The sequence below is a fragment of the Helianthus annuus genome, chromosome 13 (genome assembly GCF_002127325.2).
Source record: "Helianthus annuus cultivar XRQ/B chromosome 13, HanXRQr2.0-SUNRISE, whole genome shotgun sequence".
In the NCBI taxonomy this organism is placed as follows: domain Eukaryota; kingdom Viridiplantae; phylum Streptophyta; class Magnoliopsida; order Asterales; family Asteraceae; genus Helianthus; species Helianthus annuus.
In genome coordinates this window covers 64,461,357-64,475,715 of record NC_035445.2, presented here as the reverse complement: position 1 = coordinate 64,475,715, position 14,359 = coordinate 64,461,357, and the positions used below count along the sequence as shown (strand labels likewise).

At 39.1% G+C, this 14,359-nt stretch overlaps 1 protein-coding gene across 1 annotated transcript; it reads left to right on the top strand.

Moving 5' to 3' along the window:
- Positions 1-7,302: 7,302 nt before the first annotated feature.
- On the top strand, positions 7,303-9,767 carry LOC110897948 (outer envelope pore protein 16-2, chloroplastic). Its single transcript, XM_022144683.2, has 7 exons — positions 7,303-7,652; positions 7,722-7,773; positions 8,292-8,363; positions 8,471-8,502; positions 9,167-9,200; positions 9,275-9,342; positions 9,454-9,767. Exons 1-7 carry the CDS (start codon positions 7,524-7,526, stop codon positions 9,595-9,597), a joined length of 531 nt encoding a protein of 176 aa, XP_022000375.1. The 5' UTR covers positions 7,303-7,523; the 3' UTR covers positions 9,598-9,767.
- The last annotated feature ends 4,592 nt before the right edge of the window (positions 9,768-14,359 follow it).

The window sequence follows — 14,359 nt, the reverse complement described above, 5'->3', positions numbered from 1 at the left end:
CACAACCCCCTTTCGGATATACTTCACAACCCCCGTTTTTTTTCCAACAACCTTCACACCCTTCCTTTTACAACACCCAACCACCCAACCTTCAACCCACTTTCGGCTATTTTCAAAATTTGAATTAAGTTGAATCTCAGCCAGTTCCCTTTGAGCTGCAAGAATGGGTTGTACCGAATTCCAAAGCTCTTGGCATAACTGCTGATGAGAAGGTCGACTTTTGAAAGCATCCACCAACTGCTTCAATTGATCTTTCATATCAGCAACAGTTGTTTCCAAGTTAGATATCCTGTCCGTCAAATCCTGGTATTTTAATCCATCACCTAACTTAATAGGATCATCTGAATTCCCACCAGAGGTGGTTGTATCTGCTTTTGAAAGAGGAGGTATCTCCAAATTTTCATTAGCAGATGCCTCTTGTTCTTGGTTCTGGGGACTTCCTTCTGCATCAGTGGTTACCTTAGTGATCTCACCCGTGGTTAACTTGAACTCACCAGTGGATCCCTTGATAGACATAGCAGTGGTTACCTTCAAGGGAGTCTGACTGATGAAACTACTGTCCAAATGTAAATCAGTGGATTTGACATTTGTAGTAACTGCTCCGCTTGAAATACCATCAAGAATTTGCTGAAATTCAAAAGGTGTAGCCTCCTCAACTATTTCTGGGTCAGGTAATTGAAAAGCTTCAGACATAGCTATTGTTGAAGTTAAACTCTCAGTAAAGTGTTCGTGAGAGGGATTGCTATCACTCTGAATGTCAATAGCTTGAAGCAGTGTTACAAACTTTGGTGGAATGGAAGATGAAGGGATTGCTGTCGAAAGAGACATTGCCGCGGGAGAAGGGCTTTTAAGTATACTCTCATATGAGGGTATGACATCATATTGTGGTGTCCCTATGAATACAACATGTTCCTTTTGTGAGGAATCATAAGGAGTTTGGTTTATGGGTTGAGATCTTTCCACATGTTGTGAGGAAGTAGCAACAGTGGTTTGTAGTGACATCTATGTTGTCACGGGGTTAACCTCTGGAATCTCATCTTCCAGAGGACCCGTTTTGCTGGTTTCGGTGGGCTTTTTGGATTTTGTTTTGGTCTTTTTGAGTTTTGTTGGTGGGGGTTTCACAACAGTGGTTGTAGTGCTGTGATCACCAAGAGCAGTGGGCGCAGCAACAGACGTTTGAGGAGCAGTTGTAGACTCATCTAAAATTTCCTCATTCCCGTCTGCTTCAGTTTTGAAAACATATGACTCTTTAGCCATAAGGCGAGTAAAAGTTTCAGATGTTAGACTATTCATTTTAATAGCTTCACCTTTTTCAAAAGCTTTTTGAGAAACATGTTTTTGCAGGTAGTAGCTTAATAGTCTAGGAAACATAAGAAAACCAGCAACTTTCCCCTTTTTAATAGCAGCAACTTTCCCCTTTTTAATAGCAACAGTTTTGCCCTTTTTAATAGCAGCAGTTTTGCCCTTTTTAATGTTTTTTAAATTTGCAACTAAATCAACAAACAGTGCTTGGTAGTAGTTAAAATCAATATTTGTCAAAATTGCATACCCCAATAACTGAATTTTCAAAGGTATTTCATTAAAAGAAGTAGTTTTATTTGAAAGACAGATTAAGAGAGTATGGAACAGGAATTTCATTGGCGGTGGAAAATTACCTTTAAACATAGTTGCCTGATTCAACTCTCCATCATATCCCCTCCCCATCAAGTATGTTTGAATCTCATATTTCAGCAAAGAGGTCTTACCTGCCAAGTCGTTTACCTCAAATGTTGTTGATATGGTACTGGGGGTAATAGCAACCGATTCACCTCCGACTTTTGAAGTTATACTTACGGCCACATTGTTTTGTTCTTCAATATTTGCATTAGCCCAAAAATCGCGAAGCATCTCTTGGAAAATGGGTGCGTCGGCGGTAAGAATGACCATATATTTTGATGATGTAAGAACATCAATCATTGAATAATAGAGAGTATTGTTCTCGGTTTTCTCAAAAATAGCAAGGTAGTTATACGAATTTTTCATTACCAAAGTCATGATCGGAATTGAAAGTTACGAGAGGTTGACGAAGAAGTGTTGAAGAAGAAGGTGGAAACCGCTCTGCTGAATTTTAAACTCGAGACGAATGTAAAACCTCTGTTTGGGGATGAAACAAGGGTTTATAAAGTGAAAAGGTGAATGCTGACGAGTCAGAAGTTAGAAAGATTTGATGGCTAACATCTGTCCACGTCACAACCTCTGCTCTGATAATAGATGACAGTTGTTGCAAAAACCACTGTTGGCCAACAACAGATGTTAGGCAACATTAGTAACTCAGCAGTCCTCAGATTAAACAGAACCTATGAGAACAAACAATACCCTTCAGCAATATTTGGAAACCACTGTTGGGCAACAACAGATCTTATACAACAATAGTAAGTCAGCAATCCTTTCAACAGACTTTTAATATAAACGAATAAATTGATATTAAATATCAGCAGCCATTTAATGCAAAACATTTAAAAAATAAATTTTCATGGGAAAACTATAAAATTAAATATCAAGAAACCGAAAGGACAAATTTTAAACCTCTGTCGTAAAAAAATTAAAAAAAAACCTTCTTCATTTAAAGACCAACAATAATCTACATGGCAAACAAAGGCTACTACCACTTCATCAGACACAAATGTTGTAAACAGTGGTAAATCAACAGTTGAGCAATAACAGATATTCAGAACTATTGAGCAGTGGTAAATCAACAGTGGTAAAAATCTCTTCATTTAAAGACGTTGAGCAATAACAGATGTTCAGAACTTCTATTGTGTTAATCATTGACAATTCTTTGGAAACTGCTGTTGGGAATAACAGATGTTCGCACCAGTAGCAACTCAATAGTCGTTACAAAAAACAGGAATTATGAGAACAGACAATAGCTTTAAACAATGGATTAATCTTTTGCCAACAGATGTTTTAAAAACAGCTGTTTTCAACAGACTTTTAAAGATTTTTGTCAATTTTTTTCAAAATACCTATTTTTTAAGAATGTTCAGAACTTCTATTGGGTTAATGGTTGACAATCCTTTGGAAACTGCTGTTGGGAATAACAGATGTTAGCAACAGTAGCAACTCAACAGTCGTTACAAAAAACAGGAATTATCAGAACAGACAATACCTTTAAACAGTGGATGAATCTTTTGCCAAACAAATGTTTTAAAAACAGTTGTTTTCAACAGACTTTTAAAGATTTTTGTCAAAATTTTTCAAAATACCTATTTTTTAAGAATGTTCAGAACTTCTATTGGGTTAATGCTTGACAATCCTTTGGAAACCGCTGTTGGGAATAACAGATGTTGGCAACAGTAGCAACTCAACAGTCGTTACAAAAAACAGAAATTATGAGAACAGGCAATACCTTTAAACAGTGGATAAATGTTTTGCCAAACAGATGTTTTAAAAACAGTTGTTTTCAACAGACTTTTAAAGATTTTTGTCAAATTTTTTCAAAATACCTATTTTTTAAGAATGTTCAGAACTTCTATTGGGTTAATGGTTGACAATCCTTTGGAAACCGCTGTTGGGAATAACAGATGTTGGCAACAGTAGCAACTCAACAGTCGTTACAAAAAACAGGAATTATGAGAACAGACAATACCTTTAAACGGTGGATAAATCTTTTGCCAAACAGATGTTTTAAAAACAGCTGTTTTCAATTGACTTTTAAAGATTTTTGTCTATTTTTTAAGAATGTTCAGAACTTCTATTGTGTTAATGGTTGAATATTCTTTCGAAACTGCTGTTGGGAATAACAGATGTTGGTAACAATAGCAACTCAATGTTTACAACAGCAGGTATCAACACTAACAACTGTTGATGCTCAAATCAGTAAAAATAAAATGCTCTACAAAGATTAATAGAATTAAAATTTACATATCACATATGACGATAGATCAACAATTACATTGAGAACTGAGCAACGAAATTTAATAATCTTCAGCTCTTGAACAGTAGCCCTATCCTCATATACTTGATCCTCAACTTGCTTGATAAAGCGATACTTTAAATCATAAGAACCTACAGAAGGATATGATGACATTTTTAACTTGTATATTTCTTCAACTCTGATGTAAAAGAAGGATATAATGGTAGTAAAACGTGATGAAAAGCTTCTGCACTGTTTTTGAATTCCAAAGTGCAGAAAGACATCACCAAAACACCTCTTTAGCTTTTGAACAGTAGCCCTATCCTCATATACTTAATCCTCAACCTGCTTGATAAACCGATACTTTAAATCATAAGAACCTGCAGAAGGGTATGATGACATTTTTAACTCTTGAATGTGGAGCCAAATTCATATATGTTATTTAACTTGTATATTTCTTCAAGTCTCATGTAAAAGAAGGATATAATAATCATAGTAAAAACTTAAATATCAATAAACCGAAAGAACAAAAATAAAATTAAAAAAAAAACAGGTTCTCATAATTACCATTAACTTCTTCATTTATCATAAAGAAGTACTCCACTTTCTGCACTTCAGACTTCAAAAACGGTGCAGAAGAACTCCCCACTGCTCGCTCGGAAAAAAAGGCTGAAATATATCAACACCTTAAAATAAATATTATCAACATATGTCAACAGTTTAAAAGAATCCACAAACCTAAAATAACCCGCAACTGATTGTTTGAATTTTAAACCACACTGATTAGGCTGAAATATAAACAGAGAATCAGAACATATCAGTTCAAATTTTAAAATTCAAAATCAGAGAAAAAAACATACCCTCAACGATGTTGCAACAATGATGTTGGGAAAATTTCGTGAAGTACAAAAAGCTGTAATCGCAGATGAACAAACTGAATATGCAAAGCCAAGGTCAAAGGTGAGTGTGTGAAACAAAGCTTCCATGAAACAACGATGTTGGAACAATGATATTGGAACAAAGAACTGTATATGAAGATTAACCGGCTCAATCATGAGAGCTATGCATTTGAGTAAGAGAGATATGATCGCAAATATAAAGGAGAGAGATAAATTGAAATTTGAATGTGGAGCCAAATTCATATGTAGATATGAGCGAGAGAGATTTGAATGTGGAGCCAGATAATTATATCTTATTTATAGAATTAGAATATATATGGTTTGAATTTTGAATGTGGACCCAGAATTTTGAATTTTGAATGTGAGAAGAGGTTTTTTGAATTTTCAATAAACATCAGTACTTTAAATTATGAATGAGGGCAGACCTTTGAGTATAAGGCATTATACAAATGGGCAGACCTTTGAAAAGGTGGATGTGGGCCAACTTTGAATTTTAAAGTCTTTTAATATTAGGCTTTATGATGTAATAATGACATAAGAAAAGACTTGTTGGACATGCTCTCCTACTGACACATCAACTTTTCTTATGTCATTGGGATTTCTCCTTTTATAGAAAGTATAGATAGATATTAACCGTGAATTACGCCATGGTCCGCGTTGTTAAATACTAGTTAATTACAAACCAACTTAGTTTTCTTTTAATTTGATTTTTCGTTAATAACTTTTTTTCGTTAACTTTATAAACCGTTGAATACGCATATGTATTTAATATATATTTTTTTTGACATTCTTGTATAACTTTTGTTGAAGACATAGTTTTATTGATTTAAAAGTTATATATTTTTTGGTGTCGTAATATATTTTTTTAGTATCGTAAACTACAATAAATCGATATTTGTTTTTATAGTTTTTTATCTATATAAAAAACAGGTGTCAGTATCTTTTTCGTCATGTGAGTTTTCTCATTCGATTGTCGTATCGAATGTCATTTCTTTAGGGTGGAAGGGGTGCTCCCCAAATGGGGAGCGGTAAACTTTTCCCCTAGCTAATAATCTCATGTCATGTCATGTCAACTTCCCTCTACACTCCTCATTTTGCACTCAAATGTTAGTGGTGTTCCCCACATGAGGAATGGTAAACAATTTTTTTTAAAAGATAAATATGTGATTGGTTGGAAGAGAGTGAGGCCCACCATTAACCTTCTCTCTCCTCTCTCTTCTCTTACCCACATCGGTGAGTATAACCCGAATCAAACTCAATCAAGGGGTGGCGGTGTATTCCCCGCGCGATGAACCCTATACCGCAGGGTCGGCCTGTAGGGGGTGCGGGGATGGCGACGGCACAAGTCCCAAACCTTCCGAGTGCCCAAATCTTTTTAATTTTGTATAGAATTTACGTTGTATAAGATAGAATATATATGCACTGAATCGAGAAATAACATAAATGAACTATTGTACTAGTGGTTACTGCCTTGCTTAAATAACAAGGAGGCGCAGGTTCTAATCTCGGAGACTCCAAATTCTTTATTTAAGCTTATTTTTTTGGTTTTTTTTTTGTTAGGCTATAGGGTGTGGCGTGTGGGGATCATGGTTGGGACATGATTTGCCACATAGGAACATGAATGGAAGGTTACACCACCCCCTTGATTGATCCACCATAGTTTGCATGGATTAAGCCATGGCAACCATGGTCCTCCTTTCCATGTTTCAACAAATCATTTCCTTTTTTCTTTAGACAAAAATAAATTAATAAAATAAGAGGCTAGTGATTTGAGTTATGACCACACCCTTAGTGTAGTGGTTTTGGATGGTGGATTAGAGGTGTGTTACATGGCACTAAGATGGAGGGTCATGATGGTTATGAGGGTCATGACCACACCCTATAGCCTTAGTGACATTTAATGCTTAATTTTGTTAACTGCATCTTTCTCTTTAATTAATAAAATACTTTCTAAACTTAGTTAAAAATAACTATTTAAATTACTTCCACATAAATTATAAATTTTAATGATTGATGAGCTTATATTAAATGAAGATTTTCGAATAGGTCTCAATTTTTTAATCTCGCAAAGAGTAAAAAAAATTTGTGATTTTCGAAAACGAACTTGTTATACCGCAACCAGTGACCGAACCGACACCTACCACCCTTATTGAACCAAATTAATGGAAGCAAAAACGTGAAGACCGGTCACGTTAGCCGGCCCGCCACCACTGTCCCGGTGATGTGGGGGGCGTCCCCCTCGGCTGTTTTTGCAGCGACCTCCCGCGTCAGAGACTAACGTTTAGAGGCGAGAGGGCAAGGGCTAACCCAAGTGGGTAAAGCAGAGTAGTCCGGAATCGAACCGCCGCAGTATGGAAGCAAACTTCAGTATTGAACCGCCGCAGTATTGAACCAAATTAATACCAACCAAACTTCAGTAATCCAACCACCCGAACCAACAGTAACCGGCAGTAATCCAACCAAACTTCAGCAAAGTGCGGGAAAATAGTTGCATGAAAAAAATAAAAGGATATTGCATTATCGTTACCCCTCGGTTACTACAAACATAGCCACGTGTAAGTAGGATCCGATCAACCGCCAAAACCATCGGCTTTATTCCTCCAGCTACAGACACGTGTGAAACTACAGCAATACACGTGTCATCCCCTCCTCTTTCTTCTTCTTCTTCTCCCTCATCACCCTTTTCACTCAAACATTGCACTTCTGCAACCAAACACACACTCGCACAAATGGGGCACAATTTGGAGACACGATCGTTGCTGGATGAACTGAAAAGCTTCGATAGAAAAGGCGGTTTATTCGATCTCGGCCATCCGCTCCTCAATCGTATGGCCGAATGCTTCGTTAAGGCGGCCGGTGTACGTCTCCATAACTCTATTTCTCTGTGAACAGTTTCTTTTATTGATTGGATTGTTTTGTTGATTCAGATTGGAGCGATTCAGGCGGTTTCGCGGGAGGCGTATTTCACCGTTACTGATGGTGAGTACACGAATTCTTCTGTATCAAATCCGGGTCATCCGTATTTGTCGGATTTATATATATAAAATTTGTACAAGTTATACGTTTTGTCACCACTTTGTGGAAAAGCCTTAGGTATGAATATGTTAGATTCCTAAGAAAATATTTTGTTGCGAATGAACAAGATATTGAGGAATTGTCCATATGTAAAATCATAATTATTGATCCGGGCCTTCTCCACATAAAAGAGGGGAATCTTTTGTTACAATAGAAGCAGAAGTGATGTGGATTATTCAAGAATCGAAGTTGATTTCCTTTATATAAAGATCTCAATGAACTTCTATGAAATGATTTCACGGGATTCAGCCAATTGTATTGATCGTGGAATATCATTGAGAAATAGGAATCCGTGTTATCAAAGGATTTTAGTATGGAATGAGTCAATTATTAAGAAAGAAAAAAAAACATGATGAACCTTCGACTAAAAACTTCTGGTTTCACGACTGCGTTGGTTGATGTTTCTAATGGGTTGGTTGCAGGTGGAGATTCGTCTTCTATCCCGCCGGAAATAACTGATAGCCACAAGAAACATCGTTTCTCAGAGCTTAGAGGTATGAATACACATCTCATATTTTTTTATTTTCTCATATTATATGTGATTATGGAACATAAATTATCTCCCGTGTTTATGTTATAATTATAATTTTTTTTGTTGCAGGAGAAACAAACCGAAGCTCTATTGAAGCGCTGGTATGTTTATTGCTCGGTTTTTATCATCTGTCTGGCCGCTTATTTAAACGGGTCATGTTTGGGTTGATTTGTTTAAATCGTTAAGTAATGTTGACCTAGTTTGACCCATTTACTACCACCTTAGGACTCATACAACACGTTAACGACTTGATGTTAGTCTTATTCCTTTAGATAGATTGTGTTCTGGTTAACATATTTAATTGAGTAGATGCACTTGCTAATTAACCTTTTAATTAATGTGCCGTTTAGCTCGTTAAATACCGCTCTTGACCTGACCGTACCTGACCGTACGACACACCTAACACTTTTACAACTTGATTACATCTTAATCCCCCAAGACTTGTTATGCTAAATGTGTTGAACAGTTCATCATCTGGTTGGTTGTCATATCTAATCTAACCCATTTATTTAATAAGACGGGTCATGTTCGGGTTAGGCTTGTCTAAACCGGTCCACGTTTACAATTTGATTGCAAGATAATAAATAACAGGGTTGTGTTTGGATTAAGATTAATGCCCTTGACACGAATATAAGTCTATAAATTGTGTTTGGGTTTTAACGATTCAATCTTTCTCTTAGGAATGAATAGACTATATTTAGACATCTTATTCATTCGACTTAAAATAACTCTCAAATTTTATGTATTTAAATTAAATGTTTTCAGGTCAAAAGCACAGGGAAAGAATCACTGCAATGGGGTAAACACATGATCAACAATGTCTACGATCATTATCGTGCTATCCTAACAATCGAATGTTCCAACATATTTCAGGTTTGGCTGCGGGTATGTATTCAGGTATCACATATGGATTGAAAGAGACACGTGGAGTTCATGATTGGGTAAAAAACTATTCAAAACTGTTTATAATTCCAATTTCAGATTTAACCTCGTGTTCATGAGAATATCCAAATAATTCAGTGTGATGACTTGTGGTTTGTGTTTGGGTGCAGAAAAACAGTGCCATGGCAGGAGCGATCACGGGTGCGGCTTTAGCGCTAACGTTTGATGATTCTTCTCATGAAGATATTGTGCAAGGTGCCATCACCGGTGCGGCTGTATCCACGGCTGCTAATCTTCTCACCGGAATATTCTAGAATTCTCTTTTTATCTAGTCATATTTTGTGCAAAATGGAATGTATAATAACATGTCATTTCTGCATAATTCAGTTCCTCATGCTTTTATTTCTAGGGAAGAACTATGTACGTTTAGAATGTTGTTTTAGTTATCAGACTTTTTGTTGAATATTTTTAAGGTTAACCCAAATGAGATTATTGGACCTTCACCAATGCAGCTTCATTGCATAGCTGGTCACGAACGGCTGCTTATTGTTGCACGCGTTCTTGTATGTATTTTTGTTTAGGGTGCCGGTGTGCCACCATCGTCCAACTGAGCTACCCTCGACTAACTGAGCTACCACCTTTGTAGGGTTTTGGGCATTTGGGTCTGTAGCAGTGGTAGATCTAGGAAAGAAAAATGTTAATGATCTTGTGTATATCTTTTGATTAGAATAGGAGATATGATCTCATGTATAAATATTATTGATAGATAGGAGGCCAAGTTTGCAATCATAACATGGTATCAAACCACGAAACCCTAACCGATCCTACCTTCATCACCCCCTGCAATCATAACATCGTATCAAACTATTAAACCCTAACCGATCATACCTTCATCGCCCCCCCTCCCTTCATCCTCTGCGCAACTTTTTATCCCCTCCTTCATCGTTCTCAAAATGGCTTCTCCTATTCATCCCGCTGTCATTGTCACCAACATCAAAGCACTAATCCCCATTACCCTAGACATTGAAAACTGCCATTATACTGCTTGGTCGGAATTATTCAAGATCCACTGCATCTCCTACATGTCTATGACCATCTTCAGCCGAAGAAGTCTACTGATACGTCTTCTTCTTCCGACAAAGATCAAGCCAAAGACAAGACTACGCCCTCTCCGTCGTGGGACGCCTTGACTCCATTGTTTTACAATGGATTTATGGGACGATTTCCACCGACCTTCTTCACACCATCTTGAAGCCTAACACTAACGCGTATGCTGCTTGGACGGCCTTCGCAAATATTTTTCAAGACAACAAAGCCACACGTACCATCGACCTTAACAACAAGTTCGCCAACACTCGTCTTGAACAATTTCCTTCCATGACGGCGTACTGCCAAGCACTCGAGGTAATTTATGACCAACTCACTAATGTTGGTTCTCCTATCACTGAAGAACAGTTGGTCTTGCAACTTCTCATGGGCCTTACGGAATAGTACGAGAGCACGGCCACCATTATCCAACAAACCAGTCCTTTACCGGACTTTTATGAGACTCGGTCCAGACTTTGCATGGCTGAAACGTGCAAAGCCAACCAGGTCCATAACGCAGCACAGGCCGCTGGTACTGCCCTCGTGGCATCTACCGATGCTCGTGCTCCGCCATCGTCTGACACTTATGAATCTCGGCCAACTTCGGGAAGCTATGATGCTCGTTCGGACTCAAACTGTGACCAATCCACGCGTGGAAGAGGCCGCGGTCGCGGCCGTGGATGCGGACGCGGTGGCTCAGCGGGTCGGGGACGCAGCAACAACAACTCACAACAGGCCTCGGTTCCACCCGGGTACCCTTCTTGGCTGTTCGGTTTCAACACATGGCCCGGCCCAACTCCCAACTATTCTCCTTGGGCTCCTTGGTCCACCGTGCCACCATGTCCCTATCCAACAGTACCATAGAGAGCTACTCACAACACTGCCGGCATTCTCGGTCCGCGCCCGACACAATCATATGCAGCAAGTTTTGCCCCGACTGAAGTTGATCAGCCCATCTACACTATGGATACAGGTGCGACCTCGAATATGACCCCTCTCCCTAACAATTTCTCCTTTTTTTTAATGATGGAATTTTTAAAAATATACTCGTGGGTAATGGCAAAACTATTCCGGTTCTTGGGCATGGCAATCAAACACTTAAACCACCCTTCCCACCGTTTAAATTAAATCAAGTTTTATATGCCCCTTCTCTAATCAAAAACTTGATTTCTATTCGTCGTTTTACAACTGACAATCATGTTTCTATTGAATTTGATCCGTTTGGTTTTATTGTGAAGGACCTCAAGACCCGGACCCCTATCCTACGATGCAATAGTCCGGGGGGATCTCTACACCCTTGATCCTACACAAATTACCAAGTTTACCACACCATCCACTTTTGCAACCATCTCTCAAGACATATGGCATCAACGTCTCGGTCATCCAGGATCAAATTTACTTCATTCTCTAAAAAAATCTCAATTTATTAATTGTAGTACGGTGAAACCAAACTTTTGTGAGTTTGTCAGTCATGTGTTTTTGGGAAACAAGTTAGACTACCTTTTGTTGATTCTTATAATACTACGTTTATGCCATTTGATATTGTTCATAGTGACCTTTGGACCTCTCCAATTCTCAGTTGTGTAGGTCATCGATACTACATTTTGTTTCTTGATGATTATAGTAATTTTTTATGGACATACCCACTTTCTAATAAATCTCAAGCCTTTTCTACATTCTCCACTTTTGCTAAGCTTATCACCACTCAATTTAACATTAAAATTAAACAATTTCAATGTGATAACGGACGTGAATATGCAAACTCTCCGTTTCAACAATTTTGTAATCAAAATGGCATGCAATTTCTTTTCTCGTGTCCTCATACTTCATCTCAAAATGGTAAAGCGGAACGAAAAATACGCACCATCAACAATCTCATTCGCACAATCTTAGCTCAAGCGTCTCTTCCAAATACATATTGGCATCATGCCTTGGAAGTCACCACATACCTTCTAAATATCCTACCTAGCAAAATTCTAAATTACAACTCCCCCACTCAACGATTATATCTCACTCGTCCAACCTATGATCACCTACGAATTTTTGGGTGCCTATGCTTCCCTCTCATACCTTCCACCACTATCCACAAATTGGATTATCATTCTATGCCTTGCGTCTTCCTCGGGTATCCACCCAACCACCGTGGCTACAAGTGCGTTGACTTAGCCACACATAAAATAATTATCAGCCGCCACGTTATTTTTGATGAAACAACTTTTCCATATGCAAATGGTCCATCATCGGGACTACGACCCTATGATTTTCTCGATACCTATACTCATCCTCTGTTGTGGTCAATACTTCCACACCACCCACACATGCTTCCTCTACTCCTCCCACTAGCCCACAACAGCCCACCCCCACCGGCCCATCCGATACCTCATCACACGGCCCATCTCCCTCCTCTCCCAATACTCTTAACAGCCCAACTAATAGCACTCATTCTCCAGCCCACCTTCTACCTATTCTTTCACCACTTACCCAACCCGATCCCACACCATACCCCACTCAATCTGCTTCCTCAGCCAAATCGGCCCACATCGATCCCAGTCACCCAACGACTCAACCTGACATCCATTCACAGCCCTCCCACAGCTCCTCTCAACCCCCCTGCGTCTACTCGTACTATGCGTACTCGCGCCATGGATGGTATCTCCAAGCCACGGCGGTTCCTTAACCTTCTTAGCACTTCCGTCGCCTCCTTACCCAAAACCCCAAAAGATTCCTTGTCCGTTCCGGAATGGTATAACGCCATGTCCATTGAGTTTAATGCCCTTATTAAAAATAAGACGTGGGAACTTGTCCCCCGGCAACCCAACATGAATGTGCTACGCAGCCTGTGGTTGTTTCGTCATAAATACAGGTCGGATGGTACATTAGAACGGTACAAAGCACGTTTAGTTTTGATATTAGTAACCAACAAATTTGGGTGGATTGTGGAGATACTTTTAGTCCGGTTGTTAAACCGGCTACTATTCGTACAGTGTTATCTCTTGCATTGTCTCAATCTTGGAAGGTTCATCAATTGGATGTTACAAATGCATTCCTACACGGTAATTTGCATGAGACAGTGTATATGTATCAGCCAATGGGTTTTTAGCATCGGCAGTTTCCTGATCATGTATGTCTTCTCAAGAAATCTCTATACGGATTGAAACAGGCGCCACGTGCATGGTACCAACGGTTTACCGATTTCGTTCTCTCTATTGGGTTTCGGCAAAGTCGATGTGATAATTCTTTATTTGTTTACCATCATGGCACTGATGCAGCTTATTTACTCATCTATGTCGACGACATTATTCTAACCACCTCGACTGATTATCTTCGGGATCATCTTATGCGTCGATTGGGTGACGAGTTCGCCATGAAAGACCTTGGCCCCTTAGTCATTTTCTTGGTGTTCACGTTACACGCACCGGCCAGTCTATGTTTCTATCTCAGCAGCAATATACTCATGACATCATTCATTCAACGTGCCGGTATGACTTCATGTAACCCGGTTGCCACGCCAGTTGATTGCAACCTGAAGCTAAGTGCGACGTCTAGTCCGAAGTATGATAATCCAACTCAGTACCGTAGTTTGGCAGGTGCACTTCAGTATTTGACATTCACCCGACCCGACATCAGCTATGCGGTTCAGCAGGTGTGCATGCACATGCACATGCACTCTCCTCGTATTGATCATTGGAACGCCCTAAAACGCATTATTCGCTACTTAAAGGGCACCTCCTCTTTTGGTCTCACTTTGGGCTCCTCCGCTGATGTTTCTCTTTGTGCATATACGGATGCCGACTGGGCCGGGTCTCCAGACACACGTAGATCCACATCTGGGTACTGTGTTTATCTTGGTTCTAATCTGCTGTCGTGGTCTTCAAGTTGTAGTCTCTCGTTCTAGTGCCGAGGCTGAGTATCGGGGTGTTGCAAATGTTGTTGCTAAATTGTCTTGGCTTCGAAATCTATTATTGGATCTTCATAAACCACTGTTCAAGG

Excerpts from the sequence above, each read along its gene's own strand:
- LOC110897948 (XM_022144683.2), top strand. The coding sequence starts at position 7,524 with ATGGGGCACAATTTGGAGACACGATCGTTGCTGGATGAACTGAAAAGC. Across the intron at positions 9,201-9,274 it reads GAAAGAATCACTGCAATGGG|GTTTGGCTGCGGGTATGTAT; the intron begins GTAAACACATGA and ends AACATATTTCAG. Across the intron at positions 9,343-9,453 it reads CACGTGGAGTTCATGATTGG|AAAAACAGTGCCATGGCAGG; the intron begins GTAAAAAACTAT and ends GTTTGGGTGCAG.